This window comes from Muntiacus reevesi, chromosome 3 (genome assembly GCF_963930625.1).
Source record: "Muntiacus reevesi chromosome 3, mMunRee1.1, whole genome shotgun sequence".
NCBI classification, from domain to species: Eukaryota; Metazoa; Chordata; class Mammalia; order Artiodactyla; family Cervidae; genus Muntiacus; species Muntiacus reevesi.
In genome coordinates this window covers 112,944,969-112,968,721 of record NC_089251.1, presented here as the reverse complement: position 1 = coordinate 112,968,721, position 23,753 = coordinate 112,944,969, and the positions used below count along the sequence as shown (strand labels likewise).

At 41.7% G+C, this 23,753-nt stretch overlaps 1 protein-coding gene across 4 annotated transcripts in view; it reads right to left on the bottom strand.

Annotated features, from left to right (window-relative positions):
- Window positions 1–16,188, bottom strand: part of GMEB1 (glucocorticoid modulatory element binding protein 1) — a 30,747-nt gene extending 14,559 nt beyond the window's left edge. The window contains exons 1-4 of one of the 4 annotated variants that reach the window (XM_065930216.1): window positions 16,081–16,188; window positions 9,749–9,906; window positions 1,882–1,964; window positions 954–1,078 (exon numbers count right to left, since the gene is read on the bottom strand). In XM_065930216.1, coding sequence (XP_065786288.1) covers window positions 954–1,078; window positions 1,882–1,964; window positions 9,749–9,876 — 336 coding nt within the window. In that variant the 5' untranslated portion in view covers window positions 9,877–9,906; window positions 16,081–16,188. Of the gene's footprint in view, window positions 1–953; window positions 1,079–1,881; window positions 1,965–9,748; window positions 9,907–11,108; window positions 14,998–15,329; window positions 15,847–16,080 lie in introns of those variants that run through there. The other 3 variants (XM_065930217.1, XM_065930219.1, XM_065930218.1) reach the window with 3 other exon arrangements.
- Between the last annotated feature and the right edge of the window lie 7,565 nt (window positions 16,189–23,753).

Genomic DNA, 23,753 nt, shown 5'->3' with positions numbered 1-23,753 from the left:
GTCCAAAATAATCCAATATTAATTTAGGCAAGCCATGAGGGAAAGAAAGACATAACTCTATTCATTACAAACAAAAAAATACCCAGATGACGTCTCTAATCAGGGCCTGTATTCTCTATCTTCCCACCCTATTGTGCTAGAGGAGATGATCCTTCTCTGGCTCTGTCCTGATATTAATATACTGATTAGGATATAAAATCCATTTGTGTCCTGAATCAAGCAGATGGTTTTGATGTTGCAAAAGCTATTAAAATAAACTGAAGTTATCTATCCAGCCCTGATGACAAGATTCAGGATCTGGTAGAAAGAAAAAGCATGGTAGAAACCAACAGCACTGCAGAGCCTCAAAATTCTGTAATCCTTAATGATTCCAGGATGATGCTACTGATGGTGACTACTATCTATGGGTACAGCTGCAGCTACCAGCAGAGGCAGAATAAGCAATTATTTCCACATTGTGCTCTCATGAAGATTATTTTTATCAGTAATAATTTTGAAGAAACTCTACCAAACTACACACTAGTCTAAGGCATTTTACATATACTATTTCACCTTCCAACAATCTTACTGTGTGTGTATGTATGTATAATTATTTATATTTTAACATATGAAGCTCTGAAATATTACTTGACCAAAGTCACCTAACTAGTGATAGACTTCATTCATTCAACAAAATATTTACTGATAAATATTCAGAGCACTAGTCTAGGTGCTAGGGATACAACGGTGAATAAGACAGACAAATTCTCAGCTCTCAAAAGACTTGTATTCTGGTGGGACTTGAACCCAGGTCAGTATCACTCCAAAGTCCTTTTTTTTCTTTTAAACTGTGACACAAAGGGACGCCACAAAATTAAGAACACTGAAATGGTGGGGAAGAAGAGGTTCTAAAACCATACCCTTTGAAAATAAGGAGCCCCAAGACAGACCCCGGCAAGCAGAAAGACAATTACCTTGACACACTTCACATTTATTCCTGGACATACAAACTTCTTCCAAAGGAGAATGGCTTTGCTCTCCCCACAGGTTATGGGGTAAGCAATTTCCATGTCCTCGTTTGCTTCTATAGTACTTGCATCTTGCAAACGGAAAGAATACCAGTTATTTATCAAACACCCTTCTTTAAAGTTTAACTCAACATCTCTAGTCTCCTGGTTTCTCTCAGGGGCTAAGAGTTCACACTGATTTGTATTGTTCAGGGATCTTCTGGAAGAAATTTGGCATAACAGCTCTCTTACCAAGCTCCCACTATGTGCCAGACACTGTGCCATGTGTTTTTACAGGTTCAATCTTTTTTAATTCTTAAAACAATCCTGTGAGGCAGTCACGGTTTCTCCTATGTACCTGTATGGGACTCAGAAAGGTGAAGGGATTTTCCCAAGGTCATACAGCTCAGTGAGAATGTGGGATTCAAATTCCAAGTTTGACTAATTTCAGAGTTCCTCTTCAGTTTCTTTCCACTGACTGCCTTCCAATCAGCACCTCATCAGCAACTTCCCGAATGACAGAGATCAACCTTGAGACTCCAAATACTTTGACCAGTTTCTACTGATGAGAAATCTTTTCAGTAACCCAAGCAAACTAATGTTAAACATCAACCGAGAGCCCTAGCATCTGAGCAGTGCCTCTCAATGGACTGTCATCAAACTGATGGCTACAGCACTGGTAGAGCACACTGGGCAGTGAGGTGTGGGGGGACGGGAGGGGAAATCAGGTACAAAAAGCAAGAAATCTCAACCGAGGAGGCTAAGGTTAAAAGTACCAGAACAAGGCTTCCCTGGGGGTCCAGTGGTTACGACTCTGCGCTTCCACTGCAGAGGGCTTCAAATGCCTCAAGGTGCGGTTAAAAAAAAAAGGTACTAGAACAACAAAATGACTTACCAATCCCTTCTTCAATTTTGTGTATTGTGTGAGTTTCTACTGCCACAACTGCCGTATTGTTCTCAGATCCAGCTTCATAAATCCTGTTGTAAAAGTGTCCACAATAAACTACATAAATCATGACAAAATTAATATTCACAGCACAGGATTAAGAAATTTGTTTTAATCTAACTCAAAAGGAATAAAATAATATACTTTACAACTTGATGTTAGTGTTCTGACTTAAGCCCCAACGTATCTAAATTCCAGGCTGCCCAAGACTGCTTAGCAGCTACTATCATGGAAATGAATCAACAACTTTCCTCATCCCAGAGGAAAAGTTTCTCTTGCTACTCTACTTACACTGCTACTTATAAAATACCTGTATTTTACACCAGACTTATCCCTCCCTAACTTTAAAAGTTCATGATATAAAGTATTGCTTCACTTGAAACATATTATAGAATTATCCAAACATGACTAAAAAGTAATACCTTTAGACAATTCAAACCAGGAAGAACTTACTGACTACAGAAGCTGATGTCCTTTGTTGGAATCTAGGTACTTTAGCCATTTTTACACTTTAGCATTTTTTAAGGCATCATAATCAAACTACAGACATGAGCAGAGCCTAGTTTTTTTTTTAAAAAGAGAGAGAGCAATTATGCCCAAAGTAACTAGCTGTAATGAGAGGTACCACTTAAGGAAAACTCTCTCTCCAAAATGTTTCTGCCTCCTAAGAAATGGGCTCAGATAACCTGACATGAACACTGACATCCTTTGTTTAATTTCCACAATAAGCCTACCATGCTATTTACTGCACTAGCTATCCTAAAGTAGTGCCTAAAAATCTCCTTTGCATCAGTGATTTCCCTCCCCGATGGTGACACCTTTAGCACAGACCTCCCTTCTGAATTCCACAGCAGGATACAATTAACTGCTAAATAAATAAATACATTTAAATATCCCATAGGACTTGATTGAATGAATTATGTCTAAAATAACCAAGTTCTCTTTCCTCTCCCACCTCCCAAGCTACTCTTCTTCCTATATTTCCCATCCTTGTTAATGGCACTACTCAGCACACAGTAGCCTAAAACAGAAGCTTGGAAATTACACTAAATTTCTCCCTTTTCATCCTCCTCAACTCCCACACAGCCAGTCACCAAGTCCTGCCAGATACACCTCCTTAACACCAGCCACCCTCCCTGTCTATTTCCACTGCTACTGCCTTAACTCAGGCTGCATCATGTTTAGTCTGAACCGGTCTCCTCACATCAACCTGATCTTCTATATTCCTTCCAGAATGATCAGGTAACACCCTCCACAAAACCCTGCAAGAACCTCCTCCTTGCTGCTGAAATAAAGCCCAAAATACTTAATATGATATTTAAGTCCCTCCATGATCTGGTCCTCTGGTTTCAGTTCTCACCAAACCCCACCAGACAACCCAAGCCCCAATTGTACCAAACTGCCATCTTCTTTTATCCCTTCTGTTCTTGCTCTTCTTCCTCTTCCCAGAACATCTTTCCCCATCTTTTGTTTTTTAATTAGCAGCCTGTATGGTGCTTTTCCTTCCATCTCAGTCCTCCGGTATAATCACCCAATTCCTCCTCTGTGACCCAACTGTACTTTAAGCTTTTGCCACAACAACTATAATACTTAATACTATTTACTTATTTACCTTTCTTTCTCTCCTTGGGCATAATCTAAGAGGTCCCTGAGAGGCCTAGTGGTTAGGATTCTGAGTTTCACTGCTGTGGCCCAGGTTCAATCCATAGCTGGAGAGCTAAGATCCCACCGTGCAGCACAGACAAAAACAAAAAAAACCACACCTCTACTTCAAGTAAATTTAGTAAGCTTATTCTAACTTGACCAATATTTACAAAATCCTTTAAAATAATAGATTCTTGTCTATACATAATTTCAACAACCAGTAAATTGCACTTGGGAAGTCGGGGCATAGTCTATATTTTTACGGGCAAATAAGATTTTATCAGGGAAAATGTTTCTAAAGCAACTCATAACAGTGATGGATTTAGCTTAATTCTCTATACTTACTAAAACTATAGTCAAAAATCAGAAAATATGTTTAAAATGTTAAGGATTTATAAGATATCAATATGCCTTCTGAATCATCAAAGTAAGGCAAAATTAGGTTTACTAGAGCTTTTTTTAATAATCAACCCAAAATTTTATTATGATTGTTGCTGTTCCTTTATTAATTCACAAACATTCTTTGAGAACACATGATATACTAAATCCTTTCTTCTGAAGAACACAGAAGTTTACAGTCTAAATTGACGTATAAAACATGCACGCAGATTATTATGCTACAAATAATAAGTGGTAATTATGGATCAGTGAAGTACAAGTCAGTTACTATCAGCATTTACAATGACTGTGATGTTAACTTCACTAATAGTATAATGTGTGCATATAAATATATATCAATAGTATAATATATAGTACATATGTATACACAGTACTCTTGTGTACATGTACAAGAGTTTTAAAGTTAAGTCCACATTATTGTATTCTAATTCACTGAAAACTGATACGGGTTTTTTTTTTTTATCTTGAATGTTAAGAAAAGCTATTCTGATTAATTGAATGTGGGATTCTTTTACATAAACTAAGGGGTACCCTACTAATCTGAGTTTGTACATATTCCTAACACTTTAAACCTCCTACTAGGGAGAGATATGAGCATAAGGAAAGTAAGGTCACTATTCCTCAAATTGAACTATTCCACTCAGCACACTGAGTAAATTTATGTAGTATTAAAATCACCAGTCCATGATCTCATTGTTTAAAACTCTTATGAATCCAAAATGAATTGGAAAGTCAAGAATGTAATGGAATCTTAGTACTTTCATTCCTCCTGAGAATTTCCAAAGTATGTTTAAAGGTTTTATTTGAAAAAGTTAATAACCATCTTTTTTGTTTTTAAAAAGAAAGCATACACTGAAAAAGTCATCTTTGTTGGAAAAACTCCCAGAATAAAAAATCTTCTTAATAGCTTAGTACCTGAGTACCTTAGTATCTCTATTTTCTTAAAAAGTTGAATGTGGATATATTTTAACTTAGTATCATTATGAAAGTATCATCTTATACAATGTGTCAGGTTCTATGTATTCATATAAATAGACCGTTACCAAATACTCTACTTTTGCTTCATATGCATCCCTGAAAATGTGTATATGGTGAATATTTGGGAAAGTATAAAATGTCATATATGCAAAAAAAATTAAAATGATGGGCAAAAGGAATTACATATTGAAATCTAACAATACTTATATAAAATCTCTATTTCTTGCCTCTTGAATACCAGCCAGCCAGTTAGTTCAGTCACTCAGTCGCATCTAACTCTTTGCGACTCCATGGACTGCAGCATGCCAGGCTTCCCTGTCCATCACCAACTGCCAGAGCTCATCCAAACTCACATCCATCGAGTTGGTGACGCCATTCAACTATCTCATCCTCTGTTGCCTCCTTCTCCTCCTGCTTTCAATCTTTCCCAGCATCAGTCTTTCCAAATGAGTCAGTTCTTTGCACCAGGTGGCCAAATTGGAGTTTTAGCTTCAGCATCAGTCCTTCCAATGAATATTCTGGATTCATTTCCTTTAGGATGGACTGGTTGGATCTCCTTGCAGTCCAAGGGACTCTTCAAGAGTCTTCTCCAACACTACAGTTCAAAAGCATCAATTCTTTGGTGCTCAGCTTTCTTCACAGTCCAACTCTCACATCTTTTGAATATAATCTTTACCAATTTATTCCTAACAATTTATGCATACGCTTTGATTGTTTATTTCCTTCACACTTGAATTATAGTCCATCAGGTGAAGTGTGATGAGGCTGAACACTGACACCTGATAATTTTCATCTTTGTCTCAAGTGTATTAAAATTATGAGACCTATATATCTCATCACTAGAATCACTGTTTTTGTACCCTGCTCATTTTTACAAAATGAGGCTAAAATGCAATAAAATATTAAAATAATTTAATAATACAACTGACAAACACCTCAAAATGCAATAGCTCAAAAAAAAAAGGCAATACCTCAAAATGTTTATTCACTAGCTCATGCATTAAAATTCACTGTAGACAGTGGATTGGGAAGTCAATATATGTTGGACAAAGGTGCCTCTACCTAATCAAGCAATGCCAGGTATCCACAAAAGATAGTATCATTTGGAAAATAAAAGAGACAAACAGAAAATTAAGTGGAACCAAATCTTCAAAAGAATTAAGTCTCGAAGTAGCAGAGAATTTTTTTCTGTCTCCACTGTGGATAGGACAAATGACAACTGGAGTGCTTTAGGAAAGACAGAAGAGCCTGCCCCCTAATCCTTCCTGATGTTACCACACCTCAAAATGTAATGACTACAAGTATGTGTGTGTATGTCAAAATAAAACCCCCAAATGAATTTGAATAAGCATGCATAATTTGTTGGTGCCAACAAAAATTTAAGCCGCTCTATAGACTATATGTTAGACATTATTTATAGCAACTTTCCTTAATAGACCTTAGAATATCTCCTTTATGCTTAACAATATTTAGAAATGTCAGATTTCCCTCATGGTCTAGTGGTTAAGAATCTACCTGCCAATGCAGGGGACGTGGGTTTGATCCATAGTCCAGGAGGATTCCACATGCCATGGGGCAACTGAGCCCATGTGCTGCAACTACTGAAGCCCAAGAACCTAGAGCCCAGCCAGAGAAGACACTGCAGTGAGAAGCCCATACACCACAACTAGAGAGTAGCCTCTGATCACCACAACTAGAGAAAGTCCACGCACAGCAAAAAAGACCCAGCACAGTCCATAAATAAAAATTATTAAAAAAGAAAGAAATGTCAGAAGACAATGGTTATGTTTTTAAAACTAATAAGAAAGTGTCCTCATCTTTTACAGATACATACAAATTTCTGGGATTTGCTTCAAAAAAAATTCAGGAGTAGGCGGATGTAGAGATGAAATCAGACTGGCCATGTGTTGACAATTGCCGAAGCTGGGTGATGGATGCTTACATGGGAGTTCATTATCATATTTTCTTTATTTGGAGGTATATTTGAAATTTCCTATAATAAAAAGCTTTTTAAATTACCAAGACAGGTTAATAGTTTAACAGTTTTTCCCTAGAAGTTTTTAAGGCAAGGTACATGACTTAGTAGACTGGGATTAGATTGCTGTTCTTCCTCAGTATTGTGGGGAGATTGGTTCCAGAAAACCCCTGCAAATACCAAAATCCACAGATATGCAAGTCTTTTATAAAATGGCATAGTATTTGCATATAATCTATACACATCCTCCCATATACTTAAATCAGCTACTGCATAAATCAGATGATTAAAAATTAATGAATAATTAAAATTAATTAATGATTTAAAAAACTGTTAACCTATTAGCCTATCTTGGTAATTTAAAAGGCTTTTTATTATAGGAAATTTCAAATATACCTCCAAATAAAGAAAATATGATGATGAACCACCATGTAAGCATCCATCACCCAGCTTCAACAATTATCAACACATGGCCAGTCTGATTTCATCTCTACATCTGCCCACTCCTGAATTTTTTTTGAAGCAAATTCCAGACATTTGTATGTATCTGTAAAAGATAAGGACTCTTTCTTATTAGTTTTAAAACTATAACCACAGTTTTCTGACATTTCTTTCTTTTTTAATAATTTTTACTTATTACTGTGCTGGGTCTTTTTTGCTGTGCATGGACTTTCTCTAGTTGTGAACAGAGGCTACTCTCTAGTTGTGGTGCCTGGGCTTCTCACTGCAGTGTCTTCCAAACTGTGAAAGGAGTACGCCAAGGCTTATTTAACTTATATGCAGAGTACGTCATGTGAAATGCCAGGCTGGATAAAGCACAAGCTGGAATCAAGATTGCAGGGAGAAATATCAATAACTTCAGATACACAGATGACACTACCCTTATGAAAGAAAGCAAAGAAGAGTTAAAGAGACTCTTTTTGGAAAGTGAAAGAGGAGAGTGAAAAAGTTGGCTTAAAATTCAACATTCAGAAAACTAAGATCATGTCATCTGGTCCTATCACTTCATTTCAAATAAATGAGAAAACAATGGAAACAGTGACAGACTATTTTCCTGGGCTCCAAAATCACTGCAGATGGTGACTGCAGCCATGAAATTAAAAGACGCTTACTCCTTGGAAGAAAAGCTATGACCAACCTAGACAGCATATTAAAAAGCAGAGACATTACTTTGCCAACAAAGGCCCGTCTAGTCAAAGCTATGGTTTTTACAGTAGTTATATATGGATGTGAGAGTTGGACTATAAAGAAAGCCGAATGTCAAAGAATTGATGCTTTTGAACTGTGGTGTCGGAGAAGACTCTTGGGAGTCCCTTGGATGCAAGGAGATCCAACCAGTCCATCCTAAAGGAATCAGTTCTGAATATTCACTAGAACTGATGCTGAAGCTGAAACTTCAACACCTTAAACTATGGCCACCTGATGCGAAGAGCTGACTCACTGGAAAAGACCCTGATGCTGGGAAAGATTGAGGGCAGGAGGAGAAGGGGACGACAGAGGATGAGATGGTTGGATGGCATCCCCGACTCAAGAGACATGAGTTTGAGCAAACTCTGGGAGCTGGTGATGGACAGGGAAACCTGGCATGCCTACAGTCCATGGGGTTGCAAAGATTCGGACATGACTGAGTGACTGAACTGAACTGAAGATTACTTGTAATATCTAATATAATATAAATGCTTGTAAATAGTTTCTTGTGTGTGGCAAATTCAATTTAGCTTCTTGGAACTTTCTGGAATTTTTTTTCCATCCAAGTTTGGTTGAATCTGAGGATGTAGAACCTACAGATACAGAGGGCCAATTGTGTGTTTGTCTAGTGAAAGTTGCTCAGTCATATCTGACTCTTTGCCACCCCATGGACTGTAGCTTACCAGGCTACTTGTCCATGGAAATCTCCAGGCAAAAATACTGGAGTGGGTAGCCGTTCCTTTCTCTCGGGGATCTTTCCAACCCAGGGATAGAACCCAGGTCTCCCACGTTGCAGATGAATTCTTTACCATCTGAGCCACTAGGGAAGCCCATAGAACACTTCGATCCTTAAGTCTTTTATATATTCCCCAAGATAAAATAACTAGCCCCCTCTTCTCTCTGGAGATCTAATTCCTGTTTAACTTTTAAGACCACTTAAGAATCTTATCTCTTCTCTCAAAAAAAAAAAAAAAAAGAATCTTATCTCTTCTCTCAAATTCATAGTGATTTTCTAAATCACTTCTCTGAATGCAAAAGCACATCCTAACCATGCCACTTGGCACTTGTTAGATTTTGCTAAGTAAGTGATCACTCTATAAACATGTATTTTTGCTTTGCACAACTAGATTGCAAGTTTCATGATGGTGGGAACCATGTGCTATATTTCTTTCAACACCTTTGTGATATGTTGTATAATGGTAGGCGACTGGTATACATATTTTCGATAGACTAAGCTTGATAATTTGCCCATCCATGAGGGTCCAGAGAACTGGTAGGAATACTTTTATAGCTGCCTTGCCTATTCTCCTCTGACTGTAACTATCTCACCTTTGGGCAAAAGTACCACATGTACCAAGGCAGTGTGCTAACCAGTGTGGATAAACATGATGAGGGAAACATGTAGCTTATCCTCAAGGAGCTCAGAGTAGGGGGCGAGAGACGAGGAAACAGTCAGTTGTTGTAATAAGTACTGAATGACAAATAGAGCACACAATACATTATAGAGAAGAAAACTTAGCTCTGAGAATTGATGTTGAACGTTCCATTGTGCTAAGTCACCTTAAAGTTATAATATCTCCACTCTTTAAACTCCCCCAAATTTTCAGAATATTCCAATCTTTAGTCACTTACCCTTGTTGCACAGGCTGTAACTGCAAGATCACTTGAGTTTTAGTGTCTTCAGGGTTCTCCCCTTCATTTCCTTCAGTGGGTACCACAACCACATCCCCCACTGGGACACTCACTTCTGCATTAGCCATCTTTCACATGAAGTCAGATAGCTGGGAATGCTGTCAGAAATAAGAAGCACCAGTAATTTTGTCTGATTTGAAAAGATGACAACCATAGGAAAGGAACAGCAATATAATAACTCTTAATTCCAAGGGCGTCCTGGAGATCATGGTCTCATGAAAAAGATGGGAATTGTGAGAAGGGGCAGACATAGGCTCTGATCTTTCCACAGAAATGCCTTCGGACTCACTAGTTACTGGAGATTTTCTTAGTACGTGTGATTCACCCAGTGGTATGCTGCAGGCAGCTCTACCAGCTCCTGAGAACCAACTGTGCACGTGCATGTGTGCTCAGTCGTTCAGTCCTGTCCAGCTCTTTGCAACCCCATGGACTGTAGCCCGCCAGGCTCCTCTGTCCATGGAATTTTCCAGGCAAGAATACTGGAGTGGGTTGTCATTTCCTACTTCAGAGGATTTTCCTAATCCAGAGATTGAACCCGCATTTCTTGCATCTTCCGCACTGCAGGTGGATTCTTTACCACTGAGTCATAGGGGAAGCCAACTGTGTACATCTCTTTCCAACTCCCAGTTTAGCAACATCAAGTTGGTAGCTTGAAATCAGTGATTCTGGGAGTACATGCACCAAAGAAATTGGCAAGCATTACAAATCAGGGTATTTTTTATTCTAGAGAGCTGGTATACAACACATCACTAGATCCATCCCAAACAGTAAGTGCTTAGAAAGTAAGAATCATCTATTTTCTTTGCAACCAGCCATTACACTTCATCAAGCATTCTGAAACTAAGTTGCATGGAAAAAGAAAGATGATTTGCATTGTACAGCTGTTTAATAAATGCTGTGTCCAACTGTATGACTTCCAGGAACATCTTAATACCTCTTTGCCTCAAACTGAACGGAGATAGGCTCTTGCCTGACACTTCACTTGCAGAGCTGTTGGGGAAACTACCATCCAGTACCAAAAGATCTTTGACTCTAAATTAACTCAAAGCATTATCTCAATCTTAATGAAAACTCAGAGGATCCTAAGTTATTAAGCTGTTAGTCTTCACAGCTGAAAAGAAAGGAGAGGGTCATATAAGAAAATATACCTAAGAGTACTCTGTTGACTGAGATATGTGAGTGCTTGAAGATGATTAGAACTGCAATGAAAAAAAAAAAAAAAAAGAAAAAAAAAAAGAAAAAAAAAAAAAAAAAAAAAGAACTGCAATGAACCGTGCCTAGACACACAATGGATATATACCTGGTACTCAAGACGACCAAATCCACATTTCAGCTCTGCCACAGCAATTGTTTGCCTATAATTTTTGCCTATAATACACACATTTAACACAGCACTCAAAGTCTCCCTCATTTGGCCCCCCCAAATTCCCCAGTTTTATCTGCAACTATAATACCCCAAGAATTTTAAAATCCAGCCACATCAATCTCTCACTGAATTCTGGACACGTAACATGTATAGGTTTCCGTACCTTTGTTATTCTGTAAGCCCAAAACTCCTTTCTCCCTCATCTTCTCCCTTCAAGGCCCAGTTCAAAGCTCACTCCTCCACAAAGCCACTACCTCCCCATTTTCTCTCCTGTAGGCCCCCAATACTTGCTTGCCACTCCCCTCTAGTGTTTAATCACACTGAGCCTTGTACAGCGGGGTAACTGAACATCCATCTACCTCCATGACCACACTGTGAAGACAGGCGTTGCTTATCTAAAAATCTTGTCTCCTACAGCCTTGTTCATTGCAGGCACTGACATACAGCAGTTCAATCAACTTTTGTTTGTGTTTGACCAAGTTAAAATTCCTCACATATAACTTAGACCTGCCCTTTATGATTCTCACATTCAAACTTTTTCCTGGATTCAACACCTCCTATATCCAAAAACCTCTTAAAATATCTTAGGCATCTTAAACTGAAAGCATGTTCCCTCTCAAACCTGCTCCTATGTTTCCTGACTCAATAAATGGTGCTACTCTCCACCCATTTTCTCAAGTCAGAAATGAAGGAGCTATTTTTGACTCCTCTTTCTTCTCTTTCTAAATTCAACCAACCACCAAATAAATCCTGGCCATTCTATCACCTATATATCTCTTTTAACCATCCTCCACTCTCCATCTGTGCTGCCATCATCATATGCTGAACCACCACACTGTTACCTGGATTTTTCCAGCTGCTTCTCATCAGTATCCTAACCTCTGATCTGGATCTCCAACTCATTATTAGATAAGAGACAAAATGATCTGACTAAAGGCCATTTCCCCCACTTAAAAAATCCTTCAGGGCATTCCCTTTGCTGCTATTATGGTACAAACACCCTGACTTACAAAACCCACCAAATCTGTCCCCTGCCCACCCTGCTGGCCTCATTTCCCACAGTTCTTCCTCTCACACTGTGCGCTCCTGCCATTGCATTTTTTCCAAATTCTCAAACATGCCATATTTCCTCTCCTGAGCCTTCACACTTATTTGCTCTACCTGGAATTCTTTTTTCTGTCCTTTTTGGCAAGTCACTGCTATACTTTTGTGACATTTAAAACATCACTTCCTCAGAGAGGCCCTCTGTGACTTCCTTGACTAGATTTGAGGGGGTCTTCTTGCCTCCTCAGCGCCTGAAGCATCCCTGTCACAACCATCAGCCCACTCTGTCAGTCTCTCCTCACCAGACTGCATCCTGGGAGAGAAAAGCTAGCTTTTCTTTTTTAACAGGCTTCCCTATGCTAGCTCAATGCCCAGGGCCACAAGTACCATAATTTTCAAATATCAGATTTCTATTTACAAAACTGCCTACCTAAAACTTTCTACGGAAATCTGGTACACAGCAGGTATGTAATAAATTTTCATACAATCAGTGACTCACTTCACCCTAAAAGACTTTTAGAACTTTCTACTTCTTTAATTTAGGGGATATAAATTTGCTTAGAAAGCCTGAACTTCCCGTAATGACAGGGAGAAATCACAGACACAGTTAGGCTCCTTAGATATGAAAAGGGATGGTATCTGTTCTTAAGGAACTACAGAAGGGAAAGAGATAAGTGACACTGTCATATAGTAGAGGAAAAAAGTAATTGCAAGATACTAGAATATACAATCTGAACTTCTGTAAATTAAAAGTTTAAAACTGGAGGTGGGGAGGCGGGGATAGGAAATCAATGGACCAGAATGGCTGGCTGCCAGAAACAGAACCCAAATGATTAGGACCTTTGAGTCTAGAAAATGCCAAAAGGGATATGATGAAGTATAAAATGCCATCAAATCCTAGAATAATTGAACCGATTGATATCTTTAAAGTTTGAACCATAAAAATGGAGGATGAATTGAAATAATCACAGCTAACATTTGTCAGACACTTATTTGTTGTCAGGCACTATCCTGCTACACATTCAATGAATTTAAAAGATACAATACTTTAGCATATAACAATCGTAGGTAATTTATTATCTCAAAAAAGTGGTTTAAATGTTAAATTAACAGCATAGGTAAATTAATGGGTTAGAAAAGCAAAATTAAAAGGATGCTTCTAGTTCAACCTTCTACCCTAAGGTTGAGTCCTCTCTCTCTCCAATACTCTGAATAAGTGGTTGACTAACTTCTTGATTAATACTTTCCTCAATAAGAACTCATATTTTACTTCTTACCCCTCCCACACCTTGGAACTCAAAAGCAATATTATGGCTGCTTCTCTAACCTTCTGAGAGTTTACCAGAAAAGATAATTATAATCATCCACAACAAGTCTCTCATTGTCAGTCAGAGACACAGGTCTGATCCCACAGGGCAATTCTTACATTCCTCAGAGAAGCAAGTTTGGGTTGAATCTCTCTTACTACCCTAAATACCATATTCCGAGCAAGAAACCCTAACCAGCTCTACAGACTACACTGGTTAATTGGAAGGTCATTTCTTTGAGTTGAGTGTAAATTGAAAAAGTGGTTCTTGTTTATAGCAACAAAAACTAAGGGAAGATGAGTAAGTTGCTCCTTTGGGTATTTCATGGAGGGGACCTTGGAGTATTCATTGTGGAATCGCACAACACTCTGTAATTCTAGGAGAACACACATAAGGGAAGTATGTCGAACTTCTGTGAAAAGGAAGGATTATTTGTAGTTATTTTCAAAGACAAGACACCTTGAAAGTAACTACATGACTACTCACGTAAACTATCAAAAAATTACATCAATGATACCTGACCTACTCTGGATTAAATTCATTTTTGTGTTCTGAAGTTTAAAAAACATGGCAAGATGTAAGCACAAGTGTCACATGATCATAGGAACATGACAGTTGGTAGCTGAGAGAGAGTCATAGAAATACCATATATCCTGAAATTTTCTAATTCCAAAATGTATTTGTTTCATACTTTAATTTTTGTAGACTATGTAGCCTATTCTAAGAAATTTTCAACTTAAAAAATTTATTATTACATGAGGTCAAAACTCCTTGAGTTTTTTCCTTCTTTATTCTGTTTCACGTATTTACTAGGTGATCCAGGGCACTACCAGATGTAATGAATCCAAGAGATCACACACAGGACCACTGAGGTAAAAAGTCATAGCAAATGAAGTTTCGGATGAATCACTTAATAGTGACCACTCTGTAGGTGTTTGGAGAAGCAATTGCAAAAAGGATTTTTTGAAGGGTCAACCTACTACAGTTGAGGAGATTTCTTCTTAGGACGAGAACAAAACACAGCCCAAACTAACCCCATGAAGCTGAGTACAAGTTGGCTATTCAATATGTTTGCTGTAAATAGGAGTAAGCAACTAACAGGTAACTAAAGAAAAAAGTTAAGTCAGTAGACAATAAAAACACATAATTGATAAAAGGCTGACAAATTAGGTCAGTCCAACAATTTAATGAAAAAGTCCCCCAAACGTTCCATAAGCAAAGAGAGAGAAAAGAATCCTGTGAGACTAAAATTAGCTGATCCTCTCTTTCCTTAATCCTCCAGGTTAAGAAGGAGAATGACACTTCTTGGTTCTCCTAAATATACACGAGTTAAGGCCCCTGTTTGTGTCTGTTAAGTGTTTGTGAATTTCTCTCATCTTGAGAGAATGCCTCCTTCTGCTCCTTAAACAGCCAAGACTTCCCATGATCAAGACTTGACGTGTCTTAGTCTGAATGGATCACACTCCAGGACCCTCAAGAGTCTGCTCTCACCTCTCCTGCCCCTCAATTAGGAAACACCAGGCCAATTCCCCCGTCATTTTAGAAAGCGGGGATATGCTAGCCTTCTTCCCAACAATTATCTTCTCTCCGGGCCTCAGGTTTCCTCATCCGCGACAGGCCAGATCACCCTCCTCTCTACCTATATGAGGTAATCCAAGCTCTCTTTTATTCCCTCACAGATCTGGACCCTTCTCATTCCTTCGTCTGGAGGCTCTGAGGTGTCTTCCTACCGCCCCCTCATCTAGGGGAAGGTAGAGGCCTGCTCACTTTCCCTTGGAGCTGTTCTTCCTTGTCCCCTGCTTACCGGACCTGTCACTGTGCCTTCGGGGAAGCACCTGCCTCTTGTCGCCTGGACTGAATGGCCGAGGCCTCTAGGCGCCCCCGGGTGAAGCTTGGACACTCTTTTCCTCAGCAGAACCCACTCTCTGCCCTCGCTCCCCACCCCAAGACTCCGAGAGGTCCTCCCGGGCAGGCAGCGGGCTTCCTTCACTCTTCGCCCCCCGTCCTTTCACCACTACCCCCTAGCCCGAGAGCGACCCAGGCCTCATCCCCAGCTCCTCATCGAAGGGCCTGGTGCTCCCCAGATCCCGCCTTTAGGGATACCCCCTCGATCCCCAGACCCCTCCCCGGGGTCCTAGACGTCCGGGCCTCTCAGTCCGGAGTCGCTCCGGCCCTTCCTGGTCCCTCGGCAGAGGACTTCCGGGCCCCTCGGTCCGGGGGCGCCAGGGCCCCCCAGTGCCAGGCTCGCCGGCCCCCCGCCGCTGTCGGCCGGGGGCCGGACCCGAGCGGCGCGGCCGGCCGCGCTGGGGGCGGCCCGGCTGCTCAGGCGGACCCAGCGGCAGCGTCCCCCCACCCCCCCGCGGCGCCGCGACGTCCGCTCGCTCCCCGGCGGCGGCGGCGGCACGCACAGGGCGTGGGGAGGCGCCCGCGGAGGCAGCAGCCCCCCGCCCCCTGCGCGCCCGCCCGCCCTCGCCGGCCGCCGCGCGGCCCCCGCGCCCGCCCCCCCCGCCCCCACCCCACCCCGCGCCCGCGCGCCCACCCCTCCCCCTCCTCACCGTCTCCGTCGGGCGGGCGGGCGGCGAGCGGCCAGGGCGGGCGGGCGACGGAGCATGCGCAGAGGCCGCCACGGCCGCTACCGCCACCGCCGCCGCCAGGCCGGGCTTCAACACTTCCGGCCGCCGCCGCCGGCGAGTTGGAGCCTTAAAGGGGACGCGTCCCTATTGCCTGCCCGCGGAGGATGAACTTCAGCCGGAGAGTTTGGGGCCTTTATCAGAGCAAGCAGCTTCTGCTCTGGAAAATTAGTGTTGGGAGGGACGCCAGGGACCCTAATAACTCTTCTAACCCCACTTCATGGATAAACGTGGTCTAAATTAAAGACACCTCATGCGCAATCAGGAACAAAGGCAGGTCTCTCAAAGGCAGGACTCCCCTTGGGGGACTCTGCTGCCCCTCTTCACTCCTCAGATCCAATGAAGCTTACATTTACCAGACTTTCAAAAGTGATGATCCAACTACCAATTTGGAATCAAAAGATTTGGTTGAGTATAGAGTCTGTAAGCAAACTCCTTTGCCCTCTGACGCATGCTTGTTTGCCAAGACTTTTCTGGCCGCGAGTTGGTTCTGGGTTCCAGTCAGAACCCATAAATTCTTTGGGAGTTACTTGACAGCTCTAAGCCCCTATTTCGTCTAGGACATAGGTTGTCGTTAGCGTTTAAAGAAGTGATACTTGAAAATGCTTAGGAAAGTTCCTGGGGCCAGTCGTAATAATTAGCAAATATTAAGACCTTTGTAGGAATTTCCCTGGAGGTCCACTAGTTAAAACTCCTTGCTTCCAATGCGGGGGGAACAGGTTTGATCCTGGTCAGGGAACTAAGATCTGTTCCGCTAATAAATAAAAATAGCTTAAAAAAAAAAAAGACCTTTTGTTTGGCTCGGCCTTGAAGAAGATTCCTTTATCTCATATAATCCTCTTGGCAACTCTACTAAGTAGCTTCTTTTCACTCCCGTTTTACAAATAAAATACAGGAGGCTGAGAGAAATTAATGAATCCCTCAAAGTCATCAAACTTGTAAGTAGTATAACCAGGATGCAAACTCAGGCCCTTCTTTCTGCGGAGAGTATAGTTATAAGCACTTAGATGGTTGCTACCTTTATTAAGAATGAATGAGGTGGTGGTATGAATGAGTGGGGGAGAGAGAGTTGCTTCCCCATCTTGCCTGCTCTTATGACTCACATCTCTGTTCTCTGTCCCCTCTGTCGTGAGGAAGTAACAGGAAGTTTTACAGGCTCTTGATTCAAGAACAGGTGAGGCAGCCCAGGAGTCAAACAATAGAAAAGGATTTGGGGGCCAGACAACCTGGATTCTATGCTTGGTTATCAAAGCTCATCACTGCATTGGTGACTGCAGCCATGAAATTAAAAGACGCTTACTCCTTGGAAGAGAAGTTATGACCAACCTAGACAGCATATTAAAAAGCAGAGACATTACCTTGCCAAAAACGGTCCATCCAGTCAAGACTATGGTTTTTCCAGTAGTCATGTATGGATGTGAGAGTTGGACTATAAAGAAAGCTGGGCGCCAAAGAATTGATGCTTTTGAACTGTGGTGGCGAAGACTCTTGAGAGTCCCTTGGACAGCAAGGAGATTCAACCAGTCCATCCTAAAGGAAATCAGTCCTGAATATTCACTGGAAGGACTGATGCTGAAGCTGAAACTCCAATACTTTGGCCACCTGATGTGAAGAACTGGCTCATTTGAGAAGACCCTGATTATTGGGAAAGATTGAAGGCAGGAGGAGAAGGGGATGACAGAGGATGAGATGACAGGATGGCATCACTGACTCAAGGGACAGGAGTTTGAGTAAACTCCGGGAGTTGGTGATGGACAGGAAGGCCTGGCGTGCTGCAGTCCATGGAGTCACAAAAGAGTCAGACACGCGTGAGCGACTGAACTGAACTGATCAAAGCTCAGGGATCTTGGCCAAGTCACATCTCCTTTATGCCTTGATTTCCTCATCTGTAAAACTGAGATAGTTTTCTCACTGTGTCCATCTCTCAGGGCTGTTTTCAGAATCAAATGAGGAGGTTTAGTATCCACGTTCATATCCATTCTTATGAATTTACACATTAGCAGATGATTCTGAATATAATAGGGACTGGTCATGACTGGACTCTTGACCTTTGTGAACTGTTTCATAGTGATACCATCTATATATTTTTTTCATCTATATCTTTTGATTATGCATCGTGCACTCATGGAACATTTACCAAAACCCTGTCCCTGTCTTCCAGAAGCTCTCGGTCTACCTTCTTCAGGGACAGAATTGTAAACATGCAAGGCGTACGGTGCGATAGGTGTTATGGTAGAGATAGAAACAAAGCACTGAAAAGGTGCAAAGGACTCTCCCTGCAGGATTCCTGAAAGGCTTCACAAATGAGGCGGCAATTGCACCTGGTCTTAAAGGATGACGAGTTCATCCTTTAAGGGAAAAGTGGGGTAGAACATTCCAAAAAGAACAAGTGGGTGTGAAGAGGGAGGCTCGGAACCAGATGGTCCTCATAAAGAGTGAAGAGGTATTCTACAGGGAGTAGGGACCCACTGGAGGTTTAAGTCCTCTCTGGCTGTACTGCTAACACCCAGTCCCAGTCCGAGGACTTACCTGGACCACTGAAGTAATTCCTAGTACTCAGCAACCCTGTCCACCCACCTTCTAAATGTTATCTACCCTAGGGACCTAGAGGGAGTAATCTTTTAAAGAAACAAAGTAGGTGATTTCTCTGTTTAAAAACCCTTCAGTAGCTTCCAATTGCACTTAGACTAAAACCTAGACCCCTTGCTAGGACCACCATGTGTGATCTTCCTGCCCTCCTCCGACCTCACTCCCTATGCTCCAGACAACCTATGTGTGCCTGGAACCCCCGCTCAGGCCCTTGTCGTGGCTCTTCCGTCTCCCTGGGCAGCTCTTCCCTCAGGTTTTCAGGGTTCACTCATCTTTCTTTCCTCACAGGCCTTCCCTGGCTCCCAACCTTAAAGCGGGGTCCCCAGCCACATTCTGCTCTATCACTGTTGCTCCCCTTTCCATCAGGGCGCTGGGCGGTTTCATTTGGAGGACTCTTCACAGCACCACATTTGAGAGAACTCCTATATCCATGTCCTAGTTATTGTCTCCCAACCTCCAGCTCATTTTCATAGCAGTCTCCACAATGTGAAATCCTACGGATTATTTCTTGACCTATTTTGTGTCAGTCTATGAAGTATGGTGCGTGGCAAATGTTTTTTGATTGAATGACTGAACAATCAGAAAAAAAATGCTAAGATATGGGCTGGAGAGGAGAAAGACCAGGACAAGGAAACTTATGTGAGGGAGACTAGGATCATCTTACTAGGATCCTCCCCTCAAGAGAGAGAGAGAGGCTTCATGCAGGGCAGAGTTCATGGCTCTGGACACAGTTCCAATCGAAACAACAAGTCTTAGTGACCAAGTGAATGTAATGAATGAGAGAAAGGGACGAGGATATTCCCCAAGTAAAAGAATGAAGCAGGAAGAGTTGGGATTGAGAGAAAGTGGAAATGATGAGTCCACTTGAGCTTCTTCAGTCTGTGATATTTGAGGGGCATCTAAATGAAAGCCTCCAGGAGGAAGTTGGATTGACTTGTCCTCGGGCAAGAATCCAGGGCTAGATTTGAGGACTTGTCAATTAGATGGACCATAGAGGCCAAGAGTGAATGCGTCATCCAGGGAGAGTGTGCAGGGAAGGAGGGAGGAACCTAGAAGCCCAAACCTGGGGAACAGTAAGCCCTGAGGAAACTAAAGGAACCAACTGAAAGTGGTCAGAGTGATTAGCTCCCTGGACAGAGGAGAGCGAAGCCCAGAGAGCAGGCAGGGAGCTTCCAGAAGAAGGGGATGGCACCAGCCATGCCAGATATTGCAGAGAGCTCAGGCAAGGAAAAAAAAGATCACTGGATGTGGCAACTAAGAGGTCATTGCTGATCCTTCAAGGATGCGGTCACCTCTGAGGTTAGGAAGGAGGCCAGATTCTAGTGGCTCAAATGGTAAATGGGAGGAGAATGAACAGAAACTGTGAGTAGAGATAATATCTTTTGACCCAAAAATATTTTTTTGACTCGTGTTTTGTTTTTTTTTTTACTGTAGTAAGAACACTTAACGTAAGATCTACTCTCCTAACAGATTTTTAGGTGCGCAATACAATATTGTTATCTGTAGGTACAATGTTGTATGGCATATCTCTAGCATTTATTCATCTTTTTTTCATCTGTTGTATATGTATACTTTTTCTTTTTTATTATTTTTTATTGGAGTATGATTGGTTTATAATATAGTGTTCGTTTCTGCCGTACAACAACAACAACAACAAAATGTTTTAACAAAAAGGAGAAACTAAAATATAGAGCACCAAGATGATTATTTTAGGAGAAGGACTTCCCTGGTGGTCTAGTGGTTAGGATTCTGCACTTCCACTGCAGGGGGCCCAGGTTCCACCTCTGGTCAAGGAACTAAGATCCTGCAGGTCTCTGCAGGGCCAAGATATAAAATAAATAATGACAAATTAACAGGAGAAAAAGTCATGCGAAGGTCTTCCTTCTTTATTTTTTCACTTATTTTTCCTGGAATCCCTTTTCACTGCAGAAAATTGTAAAATACATAAAAGGATAGAGAGGGACTTCCCTGGTGGTTCAGTGGTTAAGAATTCGCCTACCAGGTTTGATCCCTGGTCTGGAAAGATTCCCATATGCCTTGGGGCAACTAAGCCCAAGCACCACAACTACTGAGCCCACACAGCTAAACTACTGAAGCCTGTGTACTCTGGAGCTGGTGCTCTGCAACAAGAGAAGCCACTGCAATGAGAAGCTCAAGCTCTGAAACTAAAGAGTAGCCTCCACTTGCTGCACTAGAGAAAGGCTGAGCTTAGCAAAAAAAGACCCAGTATGATCAAAATAAATAAAGAAATAAAAATAAAAGGATGGAGAAGCAAGGGAAAAAAAAAACATTTATTTAACATGGAATATATTTCCTTCCCATCTTTTTTCTATGCATTTTTTCCTTATCTTGAAGAACTGTCTTGAACATGCAATCCATGTTATACTTCTTTTTCCCTTAAACACTGTTTCCTAAACATTGACGAGAAGAATTTTTCTTCTCCTCCACCCCTCCCCCTCCACTCCATCTCCTTTCCTTCCTTTCTTCTTTAAAATATGAGACATACTTGAATGACCCGTTTGGCTCTATCCTTCCCTATAGCATTCTCGGGTCTCTCTGATTTCTAAGCAGACAATTTTGTTTGGGAGATAATTCTATTCATTTTGATTGAATAAAAAAGCCAAACATTGGAAGGGCCAAACATAACTTTGGGGGAAGCTGGCAAGGTGAGGAGAGGACCCCATCTGGGATGTTCAAGGCACTTAGGCCCCCCTGGTTAGATTGTAGTTGTGAGCTAGACATAGGCCCACCATGGCTGCATGGTTTGAAAACAAAAGGGAACCTGAGGGGTAGTGGTGGCAGACCTGCTGAGAGCTTGCTCTAAATATGTTAGATCTATATAGCCTCCGAGGTCCTGTTATTAACCCAGTGTAATGTGAGAGGTTAAGAACTTTCCCACATTCAGGGAATTCTCTGATGGTCCAATCATTAGGACTCTAAGTTTTCACTGCCAAGGGCCCAGGTTCAGTCCCTAGTTCAAACTAAGATTCTATGCAAGCTACACAGCAAAAAAAAAGGAGGAAAAAAAAAAAAACTTTCTCACATTCATACATCTATTTATTGGCTGACTTGTATTTGAACTTAGGTGGTTGACTCCAGAGCCCATGCTCCTAGTTATCCCACCTTTGTGGAACTTCTATCCCTGGTCGCACATAAAATCACTCAGGGTGGTCTTATAAAATACCCATACCAGAGCCCCATCCCAGATGACTTCGACTGGAATCTGTGAGGGTGGAGTCTAGCCATGAATATTTTCTAAAATGGCCTTCAATGACTCTAGGGGACAGCCAGGTGGAAAAACCGCAGTTCTGCTGGCTCTTGACTATGTCTATTCCAAGCCCAGTAACAGCAGCAGCAGCATGAATAACAACAGCTAAAGTTTACTAAGTACCAGCCCATTTTAAACACTTGGTATTAATGTACTTGGGAGGTACTAGTAGTGTCCCCGTTTTATAGATAGGAAAACCAAGGTCACATAGTTGGTATGCAGTAGAACCAGAATCTGGGCTCTTGACTTCAGTCTATGCTATGACTTAACCAAGATGATTTCCTGAGACTAGCTGCTGACAGGATTGAAGGGAAAAGAAACTAACATTTATTGAACCCTTCCTCTGTGTCTGCAGTGTACTAGAAGTTTTTCCATAGATAAAATTCCAGGCAGAGAATTTCCTTTCCAGGTAGGGAGTGATATCCCCTTTTCTCAGAAGAGGCAAAACAGGATCAGTGAAATTAAGGGGCACAACCTCAGGTTACAAATCCAAGAACTTGCAGAGCTGCCACTCCCGGTGCCTCTGTCCAAAGTCCAAACTCTATTCACTTATTTGGAGTAACCAAAATCATCAAATTCATAGAGACAGAAAATAGAATAGTGGTTGCCAGGGACCGGGGTAAAGGGAGTATTTGAGAAGCTAGTGTATATAATGGGTACAGAATTTCAGTTGAGGATGGTACAAAAGCTCTAGGAATGGTTGTTGCTGATGATAAACAATGATATGAATGTACTTAAAGCCTCTGAACTGTACACTTAAACATGGCAAATTTAATGTTAAGTATATTTTTATAATAATTTTAAAAATGAAAATGAATAAATAAAATTAAATAATTAAATAAAAGACAGTGAAGAGCAAGGTTTGGGGCATGCCTATGATGTCCCTGGCCCTAGGCAGGAAGCTGATTGCCAGCTGAGGGAATTTAGACTCTACTAGGCATAACAGTGCATATGCCAAGTGCCTGGTAGAGAGCACATGCTCATAAGTGTAGCTCCTGGGACTTACCTGGTGGCCCAGTGGTTAAGACTCCAAGCTTCCATTGCAGGAGGCACAGGTTCAAGCCCTGGTTGGGAAACTAAGATCCTGCATGCCACACAGCATAGCCCAAAATAATAATAATAAGTGTAGCTACAGATGGGGAGACTTAGGTGCAGAGAGGGTCTTAACTGTAGCTATTCATTGGAAGGACTGATGCTGAAGCTGAAGCTCCAATGCTTTGGCCACCTGATTTGAAGAGTCAACTCATTGGAAAAGACCCTGATGCTGGGAAAGATTGAAGGCAGGAGGAGAAGGGGACGACAGAGGATGAGATGGTTGGATGGCATCACCGACTCAATGGACAGGAGTTTGAGCAAACTCCAGGAGATGGTGAAGGGCAGGGAAGCCTGGTGTGCTGCAGTCCATGGGATCGCAAAGAGTCAGATACGACTGAACAACTGATGGACAACAACGACTGGGCTGTGTTCTGAAAGGCAGGTTAGTGGTGCCAGTTGGAGTATTAAAAATAATACCAGCTGGCACTTCTTGAGTCCTTATTACATTCCAGACATGATTCCCAGTCCCTCTGTGAGTGTGGATTACCTTATGTACTCTTCACAACCCCCGCTGTGAGGAGGGTACCATTATTGTGTTCCTTTTACAGATGAGGAGACCGAGGCTGAGACAGAGATTGATTCAAGGTCACAGAGCCAGCAGGACTTAAATCTTGTCTTCTCTGCCTTCAAAACCAGCAAGTTAGCC